The sequence below is a fragment of the Microtus pennsylvanicus genome, chromosome 4 (assembly GCF_037038515.1).
Source record: "Microtus pennsylvanicus isolate mMicPen1 chromosome 4, mMicPen1.hap1, whole genome shotgun sequence".
Taxonomy (NCBI): Eukaryota; Metazoa; Chordata; class Mammalia; order Rodentia; family Cricetidae; genus Microtus; species Microtus pennsylvanicus.
This window is the reverse complement of record NC_134582.1, coordinates 89,924,277-89,948,203: the sequence shown is the minus strand read 5'-3', so window position 1 is coordinate 89,948,203 and position 23,927 is coordinate 89,924,277. Positions and strand designations below refer to the sequence as shown.

Genomic DNA, 23,927 nt, shown 5'->3' with positions numbered 1-23,927 from the left:
TTCAGTCTACCACTGGGCTACACCCCTGAACAGGCTGAGCAGTGTAAAGTACTCACTGCCTGTCATTCTGTTGTCGTAGAGTGGGCTCTACCTAGGTGTCAGATGGCTGTGTTCTTTCTCAAGATGATAAAAGATAATCTGTTTTCTCTCTCATTTGGCCTGTTGGCAGGATTCGATATTGTTGCTATATGCCTTAGTTTTTCCCAGACTGATTTATTGTCTTACAACTAATGGCCACTCTTGTTTCTTCAGACTTCAGGGTTCAATGTTTCTTCTCTCCTTTTATTTGTTTATTCGTTCTTTTGTGTTCAGTTATTTCTGCTTTATTTTACAGGAGAGCAAATTGAATCCAGCAGTTTGCATAAGCTAAGCACACACTGAGTCAGCTGTGTTTGCTAAACAAAACACCCAAGACATAGTTTAAAGGATGGAAATTTTGTTTTGGTTCACAGTTTCTGGGTGGTCCACTAACATTTCTTTGGGCAGGAAGTAAAGCAGAGAATCTTGGAGAGACTATTTGTCTCATGACAACCTGACACTGAAGAGCAGAACCCCACTTTCTGAATCCCTGCTCTGCAGTAATACATCTGATTATGAACCCATTAATTGATCAATCCTCTGATGGAGTTTGAGCCCCCATAATCCAGCTTATTCTCCAAGGTTCCAACTCTGAGAACAGTTGTTCTGGGCCCAGGCCTTCGATACAAGAGTCTGAGAACTCCAGGTCTTGTTCTTTCACTCCGAGGAGTAAATAACCGGTCCCTCTGCGGCTTTGTAGGCAGCAGGACCAGGTCAGGTCTCTTGGTCCAGTCTCTTTCCTGGCTGCTGTTTAACCAGAGATTGTGCTGTGAAATTTGAAAGATTCCCATTTCCAGTTCAGGATAATTTCCTCATTCCAGAGTATATAATCTCATCAGGCTGCACAGCCTCTCCAGCGCTGAAGGAAACGTGCTCGGATGTTCCAGGGATTGGGGTGTCCTCATTTTGCTGACCATTATTTGCTTTCCACATGGCCATGTGGAAAATACAGCATTATGATAACATCTTTAGCATGGTGGACTTCAAAGCAGTGGCAGCTTTGCCAATCTTTTGAGAATTCCTTTCCCTGTTCACTTGCAGAGCTCATTTATGTGCATAGGTTCAGATTAAAGGCTTAACATTTCGGTACAGGTCTGCTGGCAAGGAAGTCCGTTTTCATTTTCCTGATTCTTTGTTTTGCCTTTGTTTGTATGTGAGGGTTATAGGTGCACTTGTTCGTGTGTGTATTGAGGGCAGAAGCTGGCATTGGTTTTCTTCCTCTAGCACTTTCGTTGTTTTTCTGAGATGGAGCTCATGATTCTGCAAGACTAGCTGGCCAGCCCAGAAATCCTCCTGTCTCCACTTTCCACAGACATGGACCACCACAGCCAGCCTTTTCTTCTTTTTCCTTCCCTTGCTTTGCCTTCCCTTCCCTTTCTTTTTGCTTCCCCTTTCTCTCTTCCTCCCTCTCTCCCTTCTTCCATTCCTCTCTTCCTTCCCCTTTTCCCTCCCTCCCTCCCTCCCTCTTCCCCTCCCTCCCTCCCTCCCTCCCTCCCTCCCTCCCTCCCTCCCTCCCTCCCTCCCTCCCTTCCTTCCTTCCCCTTGTATGTTAAGTCTCAGACTCAGGTTTTCATGTTTGACTACTAAACACCGTGTTGACTGAGCTGTAGCATCCCTATTGCATGTTTTAACCTTCATCGTTGAAAGCTAAATTGTTTCTCAATACAAAATTTTGGGTTGATAGTTTGATTTTCTTTAAGTAGTGTAAAAACAGAGTAGACAGAGGTTGGGAAGATGGGTGAGATTTAAGAAGCCACCATCACGTTAATATTTCTTGATCACATTCTTGGCGGTGAACCTCCACAGCTTTCTGTTTCATTCTGCCCAGATTCCCACCTTTCCTGCTTTGTAGTCAGGGCTGAGCATGACCTGCTGGTCCACGGTGTCCTCCACTCACAGTGTGTGTGCAGCAGGGCTTCCTTGCTGTTTTCTATATGTGTCTTAAACACTTCTCTAAACACATTATGTTTGTGAACCTCCGTTGACTTGAAAGTGTCTCCCTCTGGCCTGCTTCAGGCCAGGAGCAAGTCACAGATGTGCCTCCTCTGAAACTATGCCTGCCATCTCTTTGTCTCCAGCAGCCACTCAATTGTCCTCGTTGCTCCGTAGCATCCTGATTCTATCTCTTCACCATACATTTGACATTCTAGTTCTCCTCTTGGGTCCGCATCCTCCTCTCTGCTGAGGGTACATTTCTATCTACAAGCACAGTCAGCCCTCTTCCCCTGAGAAGTTTCTTCTCCCCTGCCCTGCCAGTAACATCTAGGGTTTCCCTTCAGAACTGTGTTCCCTGGAAGCAGTCTGCTTCCACTGGCCCAATGCTCGTCCCTCCTCCACACATGTTCCCCATGGATGAGATGGGTTTGACCTCCAGAGCCCACGTGCCATGTTTTCAGACATGAGGGCATCCTTCCCATTCCCATGACCAGCAAGCCTGGTGCCCTCGCCTTGATACCATTCTGTGTGTTTGGCCAGAACAGCTGTGCTGTGAGAATTGCCTACGCTCTGGTCCCCAGACACTTCCCTATCATAGGGCTCGTTGTATCTTTTGAATTCCAACCTTGTTTCTTGTGATTCCCAGCTCATCCTAAATGTAGCAATTACCCAGGCTCTGGTGTCAGACCTCTTCTTCTCTCCACACTACCTTCTCTGTGGCCGGCCATTTGTTTACTTTTACAAAAACAGCTCTCACTATGTATTCCCAGATCTCTGCCTCTAGCCCAGACCTCTCTCTCTCCAGGCTAAGAAAAAAATGTGCATGTGTACTTTATGTATCTTAATTTTCAGATTGCTGTATAATCTTTGGGATTATTTTAAATGGGCCAGTAATGTTATGTTAACTGGCTCTGCCATAATCAGCCTAACCATTTGCCTGCTGAAAATGACTTGCCCTGAATTTCCAGCTCTGGTTTACAGTTCATACACGCATACTGAATTGAGGTTCTGTGGCCTGCCAAGTGAAACGATCCCGCCCATCCCATGTCCCCTTATAAAGACCTTGGCAAACTGGTCATAGGCTCTGCCTTCTGCCTCTGTGAAAAGTCACGTCATCGCTATCGTTTGTACTGTCGCTGTCACTCTGACACAGCCTGAAGGACCCTCTGCACATCAGCACCACTCTCTCCCCGCCAGGTACCTGTGACAGAATCCTAGCAAAAGCAAGAAGGGAATGCAGCTTGACTGTGTCCTTTAGTGACAGCGCCTCCATATTTTTATCTAAAGAAAAGCTATGAGAACATGAAAGACAGACCAAAAATAGCTTTCAAGGAAACAGTATGACAGAAACAGAAGTAACCTTAAGTTAATGACATCATAAATGTTAAAAAAAGAGCTCGAACTTAAGAGACTAAAATGAGATGAAATGGGAAATTAAAAACTAAGAGAATAAAATAACAACCTCACTCCAAAGCTAATAAATGAAATCAAAATTGTCTTAATGTCTTAAAAATGGAATTGTTGGCATAAAGGAAAAGCACTCGGGAATTACAGAGGAAGCCAAACAGAACAAACCAAAGAAAGAGGAGAGTTGATATGAAAGCAGTATAAAATCATCGTGAGGGTACTCACAATACATGGCTGACATTAAGTAAGAGAACCTTACCCTACAGAAAACAGTATTAGAAAGTATATTGGGAGCTATACTAGAAGAAAAGTTTTTCTTGAGTAAACTAAGCTGCCAGAAGCTAGTAGAGAATGTATTAATTTGAAGGGAAGAAGTTGTTATTAGATGCTAGGATAGATGCAAGTGGAGCCAGCGTTGGGGGCACACACCTATAATCCCAGTACTCAAGAGGCTGAGGCAAGAGGATCACTGAGCTACAGAGACCATATATCAAAAACAAAATGGGCCAGCCTGATGGTTCAGCATTTGAAGGTATTTGTTTCCAAGCCTGATGAATTTTATCTCTGATACACACATAGTAGAAAGGAAGAACCAATTCCTTTGAACTCTACATGCTTCATGGCACGTAGATATTCACAAACATATATATATATATATATATATATATATATATATATATATATATATATACATACATACCATAAGTTTATAAAGAGGGTTTGGAGAGATGACTCAGTGGGTGAAGGGCTTGTCTCAAGCATGAGGACCTGACTTCAGTCCCCAGCCACCACAGAAAAGCTGGATGTGGTGGCACATGCCTGTGATACCAGTGCTGGGGTGGAGACAGGAGGATCCTAGAGCTTTGCCAGCTAGACAGTGTAGCTCAAATGACAAGGTCTGGGTTCAGTGAGAAACCCTGCCTTAGAAATGGGTGGAGAGATGTAAAAGAATACCCAATCAATGCAAGCTCTGGTCTCCACATTGTACATATGGGTGCACCCACACATATAGGCATACAATACAGGTGTGTCCACATGCAAAGGTGTATAACACAAGTACACACACACACACCAAGACATTGTACAACACAGGTGCACACACACAGACATATGACACAGGTACATCCACACACGCACACATATGTAGGCATACAGCAAAGGTGAACTCACTCATAAGCATACAACACAGATGTGCACACGCTTATAGGCATACAGCCAGGTGCACGACCACATAAACATATGACACAGATGCACACACACAGTAGCTATATACTAAAGTTAAAGATACAAATGAAGAGTTGAAAATAAGCAACTTTACAAACTGGGTAGAAATTTGACAATTGATAGAAATATGACAATTTCAGATTATATCTGAAATAGGAACATGTAGCTTAAAAATATTTTTCCTATCCTTAATTATAGGAGTTTTTTTTAGAAATAACAAGTAAATATAGATATTTAAGAAATCTGTTGTTTTCTCATTCTTTTGAAACAGTCTCAGTGTGTGACCCAAGATGGCTGCAAGCATACACTTCACTCGCCTCATCCTCCTGAGTGCTAAGGTTGTAGGCTGCGTGCACTTTATAACCATCTTTCATTTTCTGTACAAAACCAAAATTTTATTACTTTTATTTAAAACAACATGATTTTGACTTTCACCTACAGGTTGATTTCTTTGCAATGGCAGGCATCATTTAATTAAAACAACAACAACAGAACAGCCTGACATGGTGATATAAATAAATAAATAATCCCAGTCTAGGGCAGCCTGGGCTACATGGCAAGATCTGATTTAAAAATATGAACACTTGAAAACAGCTTATTTAAAAAAGTATGTGAAACAATAAAATTACTATACATACCCTGTTGTATGTGGCCACTTGTTTGTTTCCCGACCTCTCATACTCCCGAAATAACCACAGAAACTATTAATTAAATCACTGCTTGGTCTATTAGCTCTTACTTCTTATTGGCTAAATCCTACATCTGAATTTAACGCATTTCCATTATTTTATATTTTACCACGAGGATCGTGGCCTACTGGCAAGGTTCCAGCATGCCTATCTCCAGCAGCAGCTCCATGGCTTCTCTCTGACTCCGCCTTCTTCCTCTTAGCATTCAGTTTAGCTTTCCTCGCCTACTTCTATTCTGCTCTGCTATATGTCTAAAGCAGTTTCTTTATTAACCATTGGTATTCACAGCACACAGAGGGGAATCCCACATCAGTACCCAGGCAGGACTATATGTGTCTTGGTGTAGGCAGGGTTTCAGGTCCATGGGCCATCCCCCCTGAGTGACTTCTCATCCTTACCAGTTGAGTTATTTTCAGAGCCTAATGGCTTTCACTTTGGTGACAGCTCATCTCCTGGCTTCTGGGAAATGGGAGGGGAAACTACTCCCCTTTAGGGTGATCATCATTTCTCAGTTTGTCACCCTTGTCTGGTAGCTCAAAGAGTGCCACAAGCAAGTTATGGGAAGCCTTGTTATGTGTATCTTGAGGGGAATCCAGTGAGGAAAATGTCACTTCATAAAAGAGTGCCGAGAAGGATACAAAAGACGTGCTGGGCACCGCTCTACAGAAAACAGCTGGTTCTTCTGTGCTGCTTCAGTGCAGCACTTGAGTGATGCTCCTGCCGTCCCATCATGCCCCAGGGAGTAAAGGTGTCTACAGCGGAGTCACTATCTTCTCTTCATCAGTGTATGTATGAGAGCACATGCATACATGTCACAGCAGGAAAAGAACATTGTATGTAAACTTGCATCGTCGTTAAAGGCAAAGTGGGTATTACAGGGTAATATGAATTTCAAATATGTGCATTGTGACGGTGATGTGAAAGTAATCAATTAAAACCTTGGTTTTTATGAAATAATGTTATATAGAGAAATAATTTCTGTCTGTATGCCCAAGGATCCAACAAATGGTAACTAATCACTTCCTAAATACATAATAGTTTAGAGAAGTTGTAGGTAGTTTCTGACTTGAACTGATTTGCTTCCAAAGCACTTTAAAATAAGGTCAGTATCTTCTTTACTGTTATGTGAGCAATGGGGAAAGGGTCTAGCTCCATGACATGGGTTTCTCCAGAATGGAGCAGAGTATTCCAGAACCACTCAGCATGACCTCTGTATTAGTGTTTCTGTAGGTTTTTGATTGGAAACCTTAAAATGTCCACACCATGGACATGGCTCTGTTAAAGGAGGCTTTTGTTCTCTTGATCGTAACTATAGTTGTTAAACAATCATGACATGTATATAATTTTACCAACCGGTTTTCTTACCTTTTTTTTCTTTCTTTCTTTCTTTCTTTCTTTCTTTCTTTCTTTCTTTCTTTCTTTCTTTCTTTCTTTGTCTTAACAGAAATCCTAGAGGCTGGCATTAAAGGAGGCTCTGAGTCTCTTAAAGGTGTGAAGCGAAAAAAGATTGTTGCTGAGAATCACTTGAAGAAAATACCAAAATCCCCCCTGAGGAATCCTCTTCAGACCAAACACAAGCAGAACACGGAAGAGTCAGCGGCGTTCAGTGTTGTCCAGGATACATCAGATGCACATAAGAAACACAGCTGTGCCCCTGCCAAAACTGGGAAGCAATGTACCAAGCAAAATGGAGAAATACCTGGGATGACTGCCGAGGCCTCAAAATCTGAAGACTCGGTCTCCCCAAAGAAGGCCTCATTTCCCCACTACCGCTCGGAGCTGCGGAGATGGAGGTCCGAGGGCTCAGACCCAGCCAGGATCAGTGGCCCTGATGAACAGCAGGACTCCAGCTCCTCACCTAGTAAAATCAGGACTGACAATAGTGAATGTAGCTCTCCTTCCTGTAGCACCACACCTCTTTCCTATACAAGTACCGCGTTCGATGTCTTACTGAAAGCAATGGAGCCAGAATTGAGCACCTTGTCACAAAAGGCCTCATCTTGTGCAATTAAGACAGAAAAACTGAGACCAAATAAAACTGTATGGCCCCCTTGTAAATTAAAGAACAGTTCCCCGGATGTCTCTAATCCTGCTTCCCAGGAATTGGTTGTCGAATCGCAGTGTTCTCCGCGTACCTCATACCCCGTACATGAGGCGTCTGCTAAGAAAAATGAGCAAGCTGCAGCTCAGCCTGTCTCTCACCTGAATACTCCACACGACAACCTTGTTCCCAAACCTAGCCAACAGAATCAGCAGCTTCCGGAGCGTCTGGGCTTAACAGGATCATTGACAAATCTGCACACCCACGAGAACACTAAACTTGAACCGATTTATAACATAGCAATGCCATCAACTGTAGGTCTCATGCCTCCTTCCAGTAGAACTCAGGTTACTCCTCCACACCAGCAAATGGATTCTGCGTCACCCACGTCAGTAAGCCCCGCCAGCTCCACACAGTCGCCCCCAGGGCCCATTTACAGTTCAACCCATGTCGCTTCTGTTGTCAGTCAAAGTGTGGAACAAATGTGCAATCTTCTTCTGCGAGATCAGAAGCCCAAAAAGCAAGGCAAATATATCTGTGAGTATTGCAATAGAGCGTGTGCGAAGCCCAGCGTGCTCTTAAAGCATATCCGCTCCCACACTGGAGAGCGGCCCTACCCCTGTGTGACTTGTGGGTTTTCATTTAAGACTAAAAGTAACCTGTATAAGCACAAAAAATCCCATGCGCACACTATCAAACTGGGTCTCGTCTTACAGCCTGAGACTGGCGGTTTGTTCTTATCCCAAGAGTGCCCCAAAGCACTTAGTGTCCATTCAGACGTGGAAGACAGTGGGGAGAGTGAGGAGGAAGGGCCTGGAGACGGGAGGCAGAATGATCCAGGGGTTATGGACCTACAGTCTGTGCAAATAATGAAGAAGACATCCAATCCCGAAGTTTTACCCAAGTCTGTTTCAAGCAATTCAGATAATGTGGTCAGTGGCTTCTCTTCACAGGACAGACCTTCTGAGTCACAAGCTTTGACAGAGTTACCAAAAGTTGTGGTCCACCCAGTAAGTATTTCCACACTAAGAAGTGACAGTCCGCAGGGGACCAGTCCCAAGCCGGAACTTCCTAGCACACAGAAGCAGAAGGATCTTCCTGTTGCAAACATACTGTTGCATCCAGCCGGGATATCATCCCTAGAGACAGATGAGAAGTCCCATCAGAAAGGGGATGTGACGCAATCGGAAGGGAGGCAGGAGGCGCACAGCGGAGCAGCGCACGCGCAACTCCAAAGGCAGCAGGCCACAGACGACCCCCAGGAGCAGCAAGGAAAACTGCTGCTGAGTCCACGGAGCTTAGGAAGTACTGATTCTGGCTATTTTTCACGTTCTGAAAGTGCTGATCAGGCTGTGAGTCCCCCGACTCCTTTTGCCAGAACTTTTCCCACCGTGGATCCTGACCCAGCTAAGAGCAGTGGGCCCCTGGGGCCTCGAATTGGTGCTCCAGCACCAGCTGCTGTGGCCCCTGGAGAGAAGTCATCAGTTATAGCAGGACAGATGCGTCCACCCTTAGCCACGAAAACTCTGGAGGAAAGGATTTCAAAGCTGATATCTGACAATGAAGCCCTGGTTGATGACAAGCAACTGGATAGTGTGAAGCCCCGGAGAACCTCGCTTTCCAGACGGGGAAGCATTGACTCCCCCAAATCATACATATTTAAAGATTCCTTCCAGTTTGACCTAAAACCAATGGGACGGAGAACAAGTTCCAGCTCTGATATACCAAAGTCCCCATTCACCCCCACCGAGAAGTCAAAGCAAGTGTTCCTCCTGTCCGTTCCTTCCTTGGACTGCCTGCCTATTACGAGAAGTAACTCCATGCCAACCACAGGATATTCAGCAGTCCCTGCAAATATAATCCCGCCCCCTCCCCCTCTAAGAGGAAGCCAGTCATTTGATGATAAAATCGGTACCTTGTATGATGATGTCTTTGTGTCAGGACCTAACCCGTCCATTCCCCCAAGCGGACATCACCGGCCCCTGGTCAGACAGGCTGCCGTGGAGGACTCGACAGTCAGTGAGAACCACACGCTGGGCTCTGGGCAGTCTGCGGATGAGAGCTGTCAGGGATGCCCAGCCACCAGTGAGCCCGGGCCAGTGCAGAGCAAAGTGCTCCCAGCCCCTCACCTAGAAAAGAAGAAGTCCCACCAAGGACGAGGGACCATGTTTGAGTGTGAAACCTGTCGAAACAGGTACCGGAAACTGGAGAATTTCGAGAACCATAAGAAATTTTACTGTTCAGAGTTACATGGGCCCAAAACAAAGGTGAGAGAGCCTGAGCACAGCCCGGCCTCTGGTGGGACCCAGCCCCAGGTTCTCCACTACAGAGTTGCTGGTACCACCGGTGTGTGGGAGCAGACACCCCAGCTAAGGAAAAGGCGGAAAATGAAAAGTGTAGGCGATGATGAGGACCTGCAGCCTCGCGAAAGCGGGACATCTCCAGAAAACACTGAAGCCCTTCCTCTGCAGCCCGCCCTGGGCTCTGCTCCCAATCCATCCAAACATGCCACTGCCACAGCAGGTGACCAGGTGCCCAGAGGCGTCCAGCTGCAGAGCTCTCCTGTTCAGCTTGTGGCCAGGGTCCCTGAGCAGGCCCTACACCTAAAGCAATGTCCTGTGGTTGAACCTCAACTAACTTCTGCCGCTCCGGACAAGATGGAAGTGAAGAGACAAGGGGGTGGCATCTCTGTCATCCAACACACCAACTCCCTGAGCAGGCCTAGTTCATTTGACAAGCTGGAGCCCTTGGAAGGAGGCACCACCTTTACTTTACAGGAGCTGGGCCGAACCAGCATGCCTGGGACTCTGAAAGTGATAGGACTCTCCCCAGAGGAAGGTCACCCACCTCAGATGGCACCATCACAGGCCCTTAGAGGAGAGCCACGGGAAAGTTCTAGAAAGATGCCAAGTGAGCGGTATGTATTAGGTCAGCCCTTGAGACTGGTCCGACAGCACAACATCCAGGTCCCAGAAATTCTGGTCACTGAGGAGCCCGACCGGGACCTGGAAGCCCAGGGCCATGATGAAGAAAAGTCAGAGAAGTTCAGTTGGCCTCAGCGCAGCGAAACCTTATCAAAGCTGCCGACAGAGAAACTGCCACCCAAAAAGAAAAGACTCCGGCTGGCTGAGATAGAGCATTCTTCAACCGAGTCAAGCTTCGATTCCACTCTCTCCCGGAGTCTCAGCAGAGAAAGCAGCTTATCCCACGCATCCAGCTTCTCAGCCTCCTTAGACATAGAAGACATTTCTAAAGCAGAGGTATCCCCCAAAATCGATTTTCCCAACAAAGCTGAGTTTCTTCTGATTCCACTGGGCGCGAACACACTGAGTGTCCCTGGAAGCCACAGGGAAATGAGGCGCGCTGCATCCGAGCAGATCAGCTGCATGCCCACAGTGATGGAGGTCTCTGAGTTCCGGAGTAAGTCCTTTGACTGTGGGAGCATCACTCCTTCCCAGGCGACGCCAGCAACACTTGCTGAGTCCCAGCCTTGCAGCTCCTCTTCTGGTGTTGGGGGCACCGGACACGTACCCCTTTTGGAAAGAAGGCGAGGTCCACTGATCCGGCAGATATCTTTAAACATAGCTTCCGACTGTCATCTATCTCCTGTTAGTGCATCATCTTTCCAGAATATTGTTCTTCCTAGCGTGAATGCAATGGCATTTCAGGGTCCAAGGCTTCCCGATGCATCTTCCGCTGAGTTTCCCTCACGAACTGTGCACTCCCAGGTCCTGACCAAGGATCTTCAGCCAGAAATGTCAAGTTCAAGCTCTACGATCCCTCCTCAACAGCTCTTTGGTGTCCATTTATTGAATAGAACTCCTACTCCCCTTAGTCATCAGAACACACCACTGTCTCTGCCAGCGTCCGCACAGGGCGGCAAACCAGGTACGCACCCCAATGTGTGTGCGTCTTCTCCTGGCGAGGGGAGCTTTGCTCCTAAGTACCAGCTTCGGTGTCCAGCATTCGCTTCCGGCCAGGGCTGCTCTTCTAGTCCTCTGCATTCTGTACCTAATCCGGTTCTTCCAGATCAAAGCAGAGCAGATCCGTGTGTGGCTTCAGTAGCTCTAGCAGCCAAACTAGTCGATCCTGTGTCTAACTCCTGCCCTCTGCCGTCACTGGAGCTTAGGCCACCAAACGATCAGGGGCAGAAGGGACTGCCATCCTTTGTGCTGCCCGTGCCCCCACAGAGTAAAGTTCCTGTGTACTGTTTTGCCACTGTCACATCCCTGCCACAAATCTTAGTGACCCAGGATCTGTCCAACATGCCAATTTGTCAAACTAATCAGAGTATAGTGCCAGTCAGTGAAGAGCAAAATTCCATGCCAGAATCACAGAACCCTCTCCAAAATGCATTGCCAACACCAGAGAAGGATCTTACCTGCAAAAGTGTTCTTCCAGAGACAGGCCAAAATGCTTCAGTTTCAGAATCCTTGACCACAGTTCAGAAGATGTCTGTGGGTAGACTCTCCCCGCAACAAGAAGTCTCAGCCTCAAGTAAAAGGATGCTTTCCCCAGCAAACAGTTTAGACATTGCCATGGAGAAGCACCAGAAGCGGGCTAAAGATGAGAACGGAGCTGTTTGCAACACAAACATTAGACCCTCGGAGCTGCCGAGTTCAAGGGCTGGCGAGGGCAATAAACAGAAGAAGCCAGTGCTGGTCAGGCAGCTTTGTACCACAGAGCCCCTTGAAGGAGTGACCCCAGAGCAGGACACGTGCCCTGCACCAGAAAGGAGCTGCCAGAGTGCTGACTTGACACAAGCTTTACCAATTGATCATTTGTCATCGGGCCCCTCCAAGTTTGTGGTCACAAACCATGTCAGTGAATTGCAGGAGCTTAAAAATACCAAGTCGTGTACATCGGTGACTCCTACGGTGCAAGATTCACCTGTCCCTTCAGAAAGTGCCTGTGTTTTGCCCTTGAAATCTATCGACAACAACCAGGAAGAGGAGCCACCAGGTTCTAAACAGCAAGAGAACAAAGCAAACACTCCAGGGCCCTGTCAGCTTTCAGTCCCTGCTGTTTCACCGTTAAGCAGTTCAGACACTCAGCTGTCATTCCCCAGCCTCAAGACTGCGACTAGCTTTACGTGGTGTTATCTGTTAAGACAGAAGTCATCGCCATTGCCTCAGAGCGACCAGAAAACTTCAGCCTATACTGGATGGACAGTGAGCTCCAGTAACCCAAATCCACTTGGTTTGCCTACAAAAGTTGCCCTTTCTCTTCTTAATTCTAAACAGAAGACTGCAAAGTCACTGTATTGCCAAGCAATAACCACCCGTTCACAATCAGATTTAGTGGTCTATTCAAGCAAGTGGAAAAACAACTTAAGCAAGGTACTTGAGATATCATTTATCTTTGAATGTGGTTTGTGCAAATTAGTTTCAATAAGTCTTGATGCCTTTAAGTGTCTTACTTACAATAAGTATTTTAATTCTGAATGACAAGTTGTACTGTGTGATTATTAAAGGGGAGGCGACATTCTCCCCAGGAGTCACAATGGGAAGAATCACCTACAGTTTTGGCAGTGATTCTGTCTGTAAATATTTTGCAAGCAATGACTCCCCCAGGCACTGACTATTGGGTTGTTTTTGGTTTTCCCTTCAGCTGACTCTACTCAGCGGGAGTTAGAATTTTGATTTTTCTCTTCATTGGTGAGTTGTTAGCTGAGAGAAGATTATGGCCATAATCTCTCAAGGCTAATTTGGAAACACCAACCTGTAGGTTACCAGAAGTGGCTATATTCTCTTGTGAACTATACAAAGATCCAGTAACTTGTCCTATGCCTCCTATCGACTGATCTGCTCTCACCACGCCCACTTCAGTATTCTGAGTGGACCCCTGAGAGCCATTCATAACTGCCAAAGATGCATGAAAGAACTCATGCCCTTATGAGTTGATTTGATCAAAAATTATGGAATAATTTAAGGTCATGACATTATAATTTGGAGTAATATGTGGAATTCTCATTAGAATTGTTGCCTTTTTAAAATGGGGAAATCATTTAAGCAATTACATAAATAAGAGTATTACCCTAGGCTCTGGTCATTCAGAATTATTGATGAACTCTTTGACTTCTTCAGATTCACAAGCACATAGTACTGATCCATAAGCATTTATGACTCTATCTGCATGAAATATTTGTGATACTAGCATGACATAGAAGTCTGCATAGTTCTAACCTGACTATTCTGTGGAGTTGTGGATCCAGGAAGGCACTCCATGGTGGTGTTCCTTAGCTGAGTTGATGATGGTAATAGTGATGATAATGATAACAGCAATAGATACTTTAGACAAGTGAGGTTTTTTTTAAAAAAAAATTAGTAGATCTTTAAAGTATGTGAAAATGAGAAGAAATTGGTTTAATTAAAGACCGCAGGGACTCTGGCATGGACTGGAGGTTTTGTCAGTAGCTTAAAGTTGACAATATGGATACAGCTCAAGGGTTGTACATGGTTACAGAGGGCCATCTGTGCCAGGGAAGGAAGGTACAGCCACAGATTCAGAGATTTGTTGTTGTAACTTCTTAGACCCCAAGTTCCCTAAATAGGAACTCTAGATGGGCCATCCCTCTCCTTGAGGATATAAGCAGGTTTATGTTCCTAATGTCCCAGTGAGCGTGGTCCTCCCAGGCTTGAGCTGTAACTCAGTGTTGGGCATATGTAAGATCCTCCTTTCCATCCCCAGAATCCAAGGGGAGAGTTACAAAGCCGCAGAAGAAGTCCTGGCACCAGGTACTTAGATTTCAAATCTCTTGGGGGAAGCAGCAGGTGGAAGGTCTGTCTGGATGACTATCAGCTTCAGGAACGATTGTGACTGATCAGAGGGAGGAGAATGGAGAGACAGTGAAGAAAGTTCACTCAGACAGAGCCCCAGAGGGAAATGGTAGCAGGCACAACTCAGAAGTATGTGTTCCTGGAGTTGTTAAGTGCCGTTGTATAGAGGGGTGGGGGGTGCGAGTCTGTGCTCTACACAATCTTCTCACCGGAGACTTGAATCCGTGAACAAGTGGCTCGGGAGGCTGGGGCACCTAGCTTACTGTTGTGTATAACCCATGTGGTAATACTGTCAGGATTGCACATGGAAAGAGTGTACAGGTGATGCCCGGACCGCGCAGGCATACTAGAACTGTTGCAGTAACTGAGCCGTTTAACTACCTGATGTCTTTAGCAAGTTGAAGCTGGATTTGATGGTAGAAGGTACAGGGTGTGAAAGCTGAGGCGTGCTCCTGGAAAAAAAGAGCTTGCCTAATATGTATGGGTTCCAGTGTCCATCTCTTAAATGCCGTTTCCCCCGCCAGGGAGGGGGGAATTTGATATGGAAAAGAAGGTAAGAAAGACCGTTGGTAAAGGGGTAACATCAAGCAGGAGTGTGTGTGTTCTACTTTCTAAAGAATCTGGTCTGCTTGCTTGCTAGGGAGTGGAAGAAAACAGGTGGGCGTGTCCATAATCACTGCTCTGGCCTCTGTGAACTGGCCAGCAGCCTGAGCTCCTAGACTCTTCCAGTGGACCCAGCCACTCCTCCATGATGCACTTTCTCTGGTCCAAGGAAGTCGCTTCAGTCTGGCTGAGTCCCGCTGTAGAAAAGGCACTTGTCCTGGTGGAAGTTGTGGTTCTTGTGAAGGCCAGGACAGGACTTGTAGCCTTTGCTGTTAACACTTGGCTTTGACAAAGTGGCATAGCCTAGACTTAAGGTGGTACTCTCTAGGATAACTACACATTGTCATTTTGATGTCTGCTGTCTTTTCCAAAGATTTTATTGCTGTCAGCCCACCTCTGTCTTTGGTCTGACCTTACTTTCACGCTAACCAATGTTTGGTTTTTGACAACTATTTTAGAGACAGAAACCATGTTCTTCAAAGAAATGGGAGAGGGGTGGGATGGAGACTGGGAAGTGTGGCTTCTGCTCCATCTTCGTGGCTCTCCCAAGTTGGAGGGGTTTTAGTGCTGCCTTCGAGGAACCTGAGACTGTATCTAGAAGTAGCTAGTGTTTTTCCATCTCCAAGGAAGTAACTGTTTAAAAGGTAGACTTAACCTGGCAGTGGTGGTACACACCTTTAATCCCAGGCCTCAAGAGGCAGGGGCAGGAGGATCTCTGAATTCAAGGACAGCCTGGTCTATAGAATAAGTTCCAGAATAGCCAGGGCTACACAGAGAAACCCTGTCTCGGAAAAGAGAGGGAGGGAGGGAGGGAGGGAGGGAGGGAGGGAGGGAGGGAGGGAGGGAGGGAGGGAGGAAGGGAGGGAGAAGGAAAAAGAAAAAAAAGACAAGAAAGAAATAGAGTGAAACTGTTACAGGTGGCCAGTGAAACATAAAGACTGTTTAGTCTGTTAAAGAAGGTTTTTTGTCAAGTTCCTGGGCCCCAAGTTCATTTAGCTGTCTTGGACTATAGTGGGGACTGGAGGAAGACAGCAGAGGCCTCTTAGGCACACACCTGCTGAGCTAACCACTGGTCTGTACTTTGTTATGTGTTTGTGTTTCCAGCTTAATGAACTTAGTTTCTCTTTTTGTTTTCCCCTTTCAGAGAGTAGGTAGTCAAAAGTCCGCAGTAGTTGAATTCAGCAATAAAGATGACTCTGAAATCAACAGTGAGCAAGATAAAGAAAATTCCTTAATCAAAAGTGAACCACGAAGAATTAAAATATTTGATGGAGGGCAAGTACATATTTTATTCTCAAATGTAATTTATTCTAGCCTTTTAAATGTGCATTTGCTGTCTTGTGGGTGAAGACCTGCCAGTGAGGATTTTATTTAAAGGATTCGTAGCTAAGCGAGTCTTCCTGACAAGACGTGTCAGTATCTCTTAAGTAATTCCATTTTGATAGAGGAAATGATGCCTAGTAAGAAATGTACTGTGAGAACAGCTTGAGAGGAAACCTGGTTCCCACATGGACTTGTAGCATGGAGTGACTTGAGAAACCTCTCTAAGAGAGATGTGCCTTGCCTTTTGCTGTCTTCCTGTTAGCTCAAGAATAACAAACAAGCTGCAAGAGCCAGTGACCGGCAGAGTTTCAGAATAGTTTAGGGTTTACAGTCACTGCGTTGAATTTAACAATGAAAAAATGAAAAAAACTTTCAAACTGGCATCTTTAATTTGTGGAAATTTTAAGAGTTAAACATTACATTGAATGACTACAAGTAGAACCAGCTGTCAGAACTTTAGCTGTGATGCATAAACTGGGAATCTTCTTTCTTAAATGTACATAAAATCGTTGTAGAGTGTGTATAAAAGTTGTGCTTCATTTTTTAGGTTGCGTTTTCATCAATCTTTTCTCAAAGACACAGTATCCAATTTCCCTGCTCCTTTTTCCCCTTTAAATTAGATACAAGTCAAATGAGGAGTATGTATACGTCCGAGGCAGGGGAAGAGGAAAGTACATATGCGAAGAATGTGGAATACGGTGTAAGAAACCGAGCATGTTAAAGAAACACATACGCACCCACACAGATGTCCGCCCCTACCATTGCACCTACTGCAACTTCTCCTTCAAGACGAAAGGTAGGACAGGGCTTGCTGCCACTGCCGTCATCCTGTGCCTTTCTGCTGGGAGGCCAGGTTGTCTTACTGACTAAGTTACATCTTGCCAGCACTGGAGTGTTTGTTCCTTATGTTTCTAGACCCTTTGAGGAAAATACGTCTAATTACAGGGTTTTAGAATATACATAAGTAAAAGTAATGTTTTAAAAGGATCAGCTGTTTATTTTTACCTTTTATTCCCTGAATCATAGTTCCTTAACAATGACTGACGTGTTTTCAGAATCCTCACTGTGGGACTGAAGAAGGAAATAAGTTTTTGCAACCACAAGTAAATTCATTTAGGGTCAAAAAGATTCAAGAGTTTTAAATAATAAACAGAATACATTTTCATAATCATTCATTTTATTTGATTTTAGCCATAAATAGCTATCTTTTATGATAAACTTTAACCCAAATTACATTAAATTTCAGTTTTAAAGTTTTTAAACTTTTCTACTACTAAAGTTTTTAATGGACTCTCAGAAATAATCATTAAGATTGTATTTGGCATGCTTATGTTTTATGTTCACTTAAAGCATAGCCCTCAGGTGAAGTAGTTTTACCCTGCACAGGTTTCCTGTTACGTGTAATGAATATGCTATTATAAAATTTTTGCTCATGTTCACAGATCATTATGTAACAAGTCATTAAAGATAGCGGTTTCACAAAGTAGGGCTTCCTTCAGCAACACATCTAATTACGGGGATGTCTGACTTACATAGCAGTGCCCATAAAAAAATGATCATTTTATTGGAACTATCTTTGTTCCATTCGAGTTCACATTTGCCCGTGTTGTTTGCTGCTGGTTTTGCACTGGCTGTCTTTATCAGTCATCTCTGGAGCCCATGTGTGTATTGCTGGCTTAGATTTATTGGCATTTAAAGAAAGTTGCAGCTGTATCAACTGAGTGTCTTTATGTTAGCTCAGACAACAGTGGTTTCTTAAGAAGGATCTAGAGAAACAAAGTACTCTTCAGAAAATTTTGAACAGCTCTGGAGAGTTTCAAGCAAGCCTGGGGGAGAGAGGAGTCCTCAGTCATGAACTCTCTGCTAGTTTGATATAGGTCTTCTCCCCCTGGAGATGGTCAGGGAGGCAGCAGTCAGCATCAGTCCTCAGTATTGCCTGAAAATGAGGACCTTTGAACCGTTCACTGCTCTTTTATGGGTAGACACTGATTTAAGAAGCATCTGTTAACTTGGGTTGTGAGAAGAGAAACATGTTTACAAGGCTAACCTTAATAAAACATTACCACATATATAACAGTGTTGCTGAGAGGATCAAGGTATAACCTGGAATGAGTACGTCCTACGCATGTAAACACGTAGGTTTTGTCTTGTTAAACTATTCAGGGAGTTAATCAGTAACTGTGAGAGGATATTAAGAACTTAAATTCCCAAATCCACCCACGTACAGTTTTATATTAGTTTCTTATTAGTGCATACCTTGTTCCATCTGTCTGTCTGTCTGTCTGTCTGTCTATCTGTCTCGGGAACCAAAGCTTTTTGAAAGTGAACTACTAGTGAGCCTTTTAATTTACCTTAGATATTTTACCTACTATGAAAGCATTTGGGCTTAGACATGGAGATCTCAGCCACAGCAAGGTGGCTTTTAACCACCTGCTTATTGATTTGTTTACTTTTGAGTGGGAAAACCTTGACACTTCCAAAAAAGTCAAGGTTTATATAATAAATACCACTTTGCCTTGTGTGTCTTAATTACACTTAACATTCTGCCATATTTCTCATGTAATGTAAATGCCAGCCACAGGCAGACCATGTAAACCCGGTGTGATCTGTGGGGTACCCCTGGCAGCAGCTAATACCTCGTAGTGACCACGTGCTGCTGCAGGAGCATCTTAGACTTGAACTTCTTAAGCACTTGGCTTTAGGGTGCTGTGTGGTCGTTTGACAAGAATATACCAGGTAGTGCCTGAATCAGCATGTACAACTGTGCCTAACCCCACAAATTCTGCATCAACCAAGAAATTGAAGCTGTATAAATCCAACTGATTTGCATGGGCTTTCAATACAGGCCAGATTTAGAACAAGGATTCCAACATTTTAAGCACTTCTAATTTTTCCCTGTGCCAAAATTCAGTATTTAAATTTTGCTCTGTGTGTTTTCTCAAAAGAAATAGTGTGCCCTTGTCAGCAGTATCTTTGGTGTAGCACCGTCCACTCAGGATGTCTGGGGTCCTCGGGAGACCCTTAGCTGCTCGTTGTCATCCATGGTCACTCCAGACAGGTATGCCCTGTGCACCTGCGATACCTCGCATAGGTGGCTGTCAGCTGCCAGAGCAGAGAGCCTGCACTGCTAGGCTCATGAGGTGACAGTGTGGAGCGGGCTCTCTGTTCTGTGCCCCGCACAGTGCTGTTGATGATGCTCAAAAGCAACCCAGAATAGTCATTAAAGGTCCAAAATTTAAAACTGTAAATGCCTGGGTACCAGAAATAAAAAAGAAACTAAAAGCTAACATGGTAGGGAGATCATTAAAACATCATAGGGGAGTCAAGACAATATTCATGCCTTTGGGTCTGGGGTTTAATGCCTGTCAAGGCCCCTGAAATACACCTGACCCTCCTTTCCATTGACTTTGGGCCATATGAGAAATAAACATGTCCTGAAATTGTTAAGGTTCCGGGTTGAAAACTCTTCTAGAGGTCCTTCTATAACTTGGGATCCTTGGGACTCTGTGGAAGACCATATTCCAGAAGATGGACTTCAAATTGAAATGTAAACACATACAGGGAAGTGAGCTGCTGTGAGAGGCTGCAGATGCAGCTAGTGGACAAGTTGCTCTCAGGAACTGCAGAGCAGAATGCGCTCTGAAGGAGGCATAGAGTGTGCACATTCTTAGGAAATCAGAAGTACAGAATAGTTCCCAACAGACAGAAGTAGCTACCATCCCAATAGACAAGACAGATTTGAAAACAAAGTGCTGTCACTAGCAAATACAAAAGTCATTGCAACTAACTATAAATTCCAGTGTTTTTTTTTCATACAGTCTTAGTTGTTGGGATTGTTTAAGCCCTGTGTATATGTTTGTTTGAAGCAAGAATAGAGTTGTCCGGAGTTGACAAATACAATGGCAGAATAATACTGCATAAGTTTGATAAACATTCTTTTCCTTTAAGGAAATCTGACAAAACACATGAAGTCCAAGGCACATAGCAAGAAGTGTGTGGATCTGGGCATCTCGGTGGGTCTGATAGATGAGCAAGATACGGAAGAATCAGGTAAGCCTTCACCGGTGCTTTTCAGAGTGTTTTCACAGCATGTCAGTTATCTCACATACCCATCCCCCTTCTTATTTACCTCTGCTATAGACTCCTGACCAGTGTTTTCATCTGCAGTTTTCTTCCTGCTTCTCCTGCCCCACTATGGAAGAGTTAACATACAGAACCAGAAGCTTACTCTTAAGTGCTTGATTAACCTTCCCAAAGCATGTATCTGGTCATGCTGGTCTTTGGCCAGTGTTTGAATTGACAACTCAAATTTGCCAATATAAAGTACAAGTCACTTGAGAGTCCTCAGAATACTATCTGCTTCCTCTTCCTTTTCTCATTGTTTCCCAGGCTGACACTCGAATGTCCTGTGTAAAGGACCATCTCCCTGGTTCATGCCCCCCATAGCCCCCTGCCTTCCTCACCCCTGTCCCAGCCTGCACTGGTCACATTGTTGCTTTCTTTAAACTGCAACAGGACCCTGTGCTGTTCGGAAACAGTGCCTACTTTTCCCTTGCATGGCTCCTGCCAGAAACCTTTTCCTTCTCTGACCTCCTTGTTCTTAGGTGTTTCTTCTGAAAGCCTTTGACCCATCTTCTTTGTGTGATTATTATTCTGGTTCTCTCTCTCCCTGTTGAGCTGCTGCAGTATGCAGTGTGGCATGAACGGAGCCCACTGCCTAGCTGTCAGCTTCTCTGACATTCAGCATTTAGCTCAGGAAGTCACCCTGCTCCTGGTATTGGCAGATGCTAGGAGTGTGGCTCAACTCAGTGGTGCAGTGCCTGCATGGCATGCCGGGGCTCTGGGTTCAGTCTCTGACACCCCCCTAATGAAAAGAACAAGAAGGCAGTGGTGTAAGCATTTGAGGATAAAACATTTTTACCTGTTGAAAACACTTACTGTTTTGAAATAATATTTTTCCCTTAATACTGTTAACAAGTGTAGATAATTACAGTTTAGAGGGAAAAACTTTTAGTCTATTTTGCCCAGAGTATAGAAGTATATTTCTGTGAAGTTTCTGTTCTTAACTCAAGAATTTATCAACTTATTTAATCCAACTTTTCAACCAGTAATAGACAGAGTGAATCATCCTGAATTAATTTCTTAATGTGCAAGAGCAGTGACGTGGTCTGGGTAGTAAGAGCAATTCCAGTTTAAAGAGGAAGGAAGAATGTTTAAGGACTGAGCGAGGGTATGTACCCACCAGTGAATAGAACAGGTACAAAGTAAAGGCTGGAACAGCCTTGCTGCTGCCCGGCACACTGCTGCGTTTACTTCAAGATGAGCCTTAGGGGAATAGGTTACCTGTGCAGGTTCTTCTGAATTCTCAAGGGAAGCTGGTACTTACATCCTACACCCACAAAGAAGTGTAGTTCTGTGAATTACACCTTGCTAGGTGGATTTACTCTAACCCATGGACCTGTCTACCCACTCCTGGGTAGATTGACTCTAACCCACGGACCTGTCTACCCATTCCTAGCTTGATTGACTTGCTAGCCCATGGACCTATCTACCCATTCCTAGGTGGATTGACCTGCTAGCCCACAGACCTATTTACCCATTCCTGGGTGGATTGACTTGATAGCCCACGGACCTATCTACCCATTCCTGGGTGGATTGACTTGCTAGCCCACAGACATATCTACCCATTGGCTTTCATATTTTCTTCTCATTCCAAAGTTGACTGTAGGCTCTAACTCAAAGTTTATAGCATGGCTCCCTGTTAAGACAAAACAAGCTCCTTTTCCCAGTTGGTCTTTTTTCAGTTTGTGTTTTTTCGGATTACCGTATTTATGGTAAGTGTACTTAGCATTATCTGCTTCTATCAAATAGTAAAACATAGTGTGCAAATACTAAATAAATCCTGAGTGCTGTGTCATGGAGTGGGGGCTTACAATTCTCTATCACTATGCCAACAATGACAGTCTTCCCTTTGACTTTATTGTAGGCTTACAGTGTAAGTAAAATAAAATAGGTAGTTGTTTTAAACTGTTTATCTTGCTTTTTCAATTATTCCATTTTTTTTCCATTTAAAATCATTTTAAATAAATCTGTGCTCATGCTCAAGATGGAGTTTATAAATATTTTAAATGCATATGTGATCATAGCTGATAAGTAAAATTTTTCAAAGCACTTCATGCTCCCTTGATTTTTTCCAGCAGCTTTCCTCCCCTACGACAGACAGGACGATTTCCCTTCAAGTCATTTAATACATATTCTATATAGATGAGCAGTATATGGTTTTCTTCATGCTGGTGGTTTTAATTTGCAGAAAAAATAGCACTTTGATGTAGATACAAAGTATAGTATCTCTTCTTACAATATTGTTTTCCAGAAGGGGCCTGCCATTTCCCCCCTCTCCAGTATATCACTGTCTGGATTCGACAGTTGGAGAGTCGGCACAATGGACAGATAGGGTTGTGTTTTCTTAATGACCGATGTTTGGCCTCAGTCTTCCTCCAGAGCTCTCACTCCATTAAGATGGAGTTACAGATGGGTGATAGGGTCTGTGTGTGGAGGTACAGGTTGGGTGTGGCATAGGAGGAGGAAGTGAGGTATGCGGTTCTGTCACTTCCTGCCTTCGTCCCTTGAGTTGGGGTCTCACTGAACCTGGAGCTACACTGGTATCCAACAAGCCCCAGCCATCCTCCTGTCTCTGCGCCCCCCTCCTCCGGAATGGCATAAAGGTTAAAAGTGTATACATGTCTGGTGTCCTAGGTAGGTTTCTGTTGCTGTGATAAAACACTGACCAAAATCAACTTGGGGAAGAAATGTTTTATTTCAGCTTTACAGCTTATAGTCCATCGTAAAACTCAAGGCAGGAATTCCAGAGAGAAATCTGGACGGGTGGAACTGAAGCAGAGGCCAGAGAGGAATGCTGCCAGCCTTCTCCCCATGCCTTGCTCAACCTGTTTTCTTACACAACATTGAACCAGTTGCCCAGGGGTGGCATCACCCATAGTAGGCCTAGCTCTCCCACATCAACCATTAATCAAGAAAATGCCTCCGGGCTTACCTACAGCCCAATCTGATGGAGGTATTTTCTCAGTTGAGGTTCCTTCTTCCCAGACAGCCCTAGCTTGTGTCAAGTCTACAAGAAAAGTAACCATGCCTGGATTTTGTATGTGCTCTATGATCTGACTTAGGTCCTCATGCTTGTACCGGAAGCTCTCTGACTGCCTGAGCTCTCTCTGGCACTGCAGATTGAAAATTTTGCTCACTAGCTTTCTAAATGTTGGGTGAGCAGGACTCAGAAACTTTCAATGTAGGGCTCTTTGTCTGGAGGCTGTGCCAGTTGTTAGCCTCCCAGTAGCCTGGAATATGCTGGATATTCTTTTTCTATATCCTTGGCTGGTTCCTCCATCTCTCTAGCCTCTCCAGATGTTTCCCAGGGCAGAGGCCTCTGACCTTCTCTTTCCTCTGCCGTTGCTCACTCCCACAGGTCATCTTCTTCAGTCTTTTGTTTATTCTCTGCAAACTTGCAACCCATCTCTGCTTGGCTGTCTAGTAGATATTCAGATTAATGTATCCCCCACGCCCCTCCTCCACTTCCCCTTATGAAGAGGCACACTTCCTCCCTGTGAATTCTCTCAGCTGTGTCACCACAAATCTTGAAGTTGTCTTGATAGCCATGCTTTCCCCATTTTTCCTCTAATATATCCGTAAAACCTCTTGGTGCTTCCAAGAAAATGTCTTCCGGGGGCTGGAGAGTGGCCCAGCAATTACGAACACTTGCTACTCTTCCAGAGGACTAAAGTTTAGTTCCCAGCACCCACATCTGGTAGCTCCTGTTCCAAGGGATCTAACTAC

General features: G+C 44.7%; 1 protein-coding gene across 3 annotated transcripts in view; it reads left to right on the top strand.

Annotated features, from left to right (window-relative positions):
* Positions 1-23,927, top strand: part of Hivep1 (HIVEP zinc finger 1) — a 143,104-nt gene that overhangs the window by 104,214 nt on the left and 14,963 nt on the right. For all 3 annotated transcript variants that reach the window (XM_075969823.1, XM_075969822.1, XM_075969825.1), the window contains exons 4-7: positions 6,778-12,713; positions 15,901-16,031; positions 16,700-16,875; positions 20,028-20,129. In XM_075969823.1, coding sequence (XP_075825938.1) covers positions 6,778-12,713; positions 15,901-16,031; positions 16,700-16,875; positions 20,028-20,129 — 6,345 coding nt within the window. The remainder of the gene's footprint in view (positions 1-6,777; positions 12,714-15,900; positions 16,032-16,699; positions 16,876-20,027; positions 20,130-23,927) is intronic.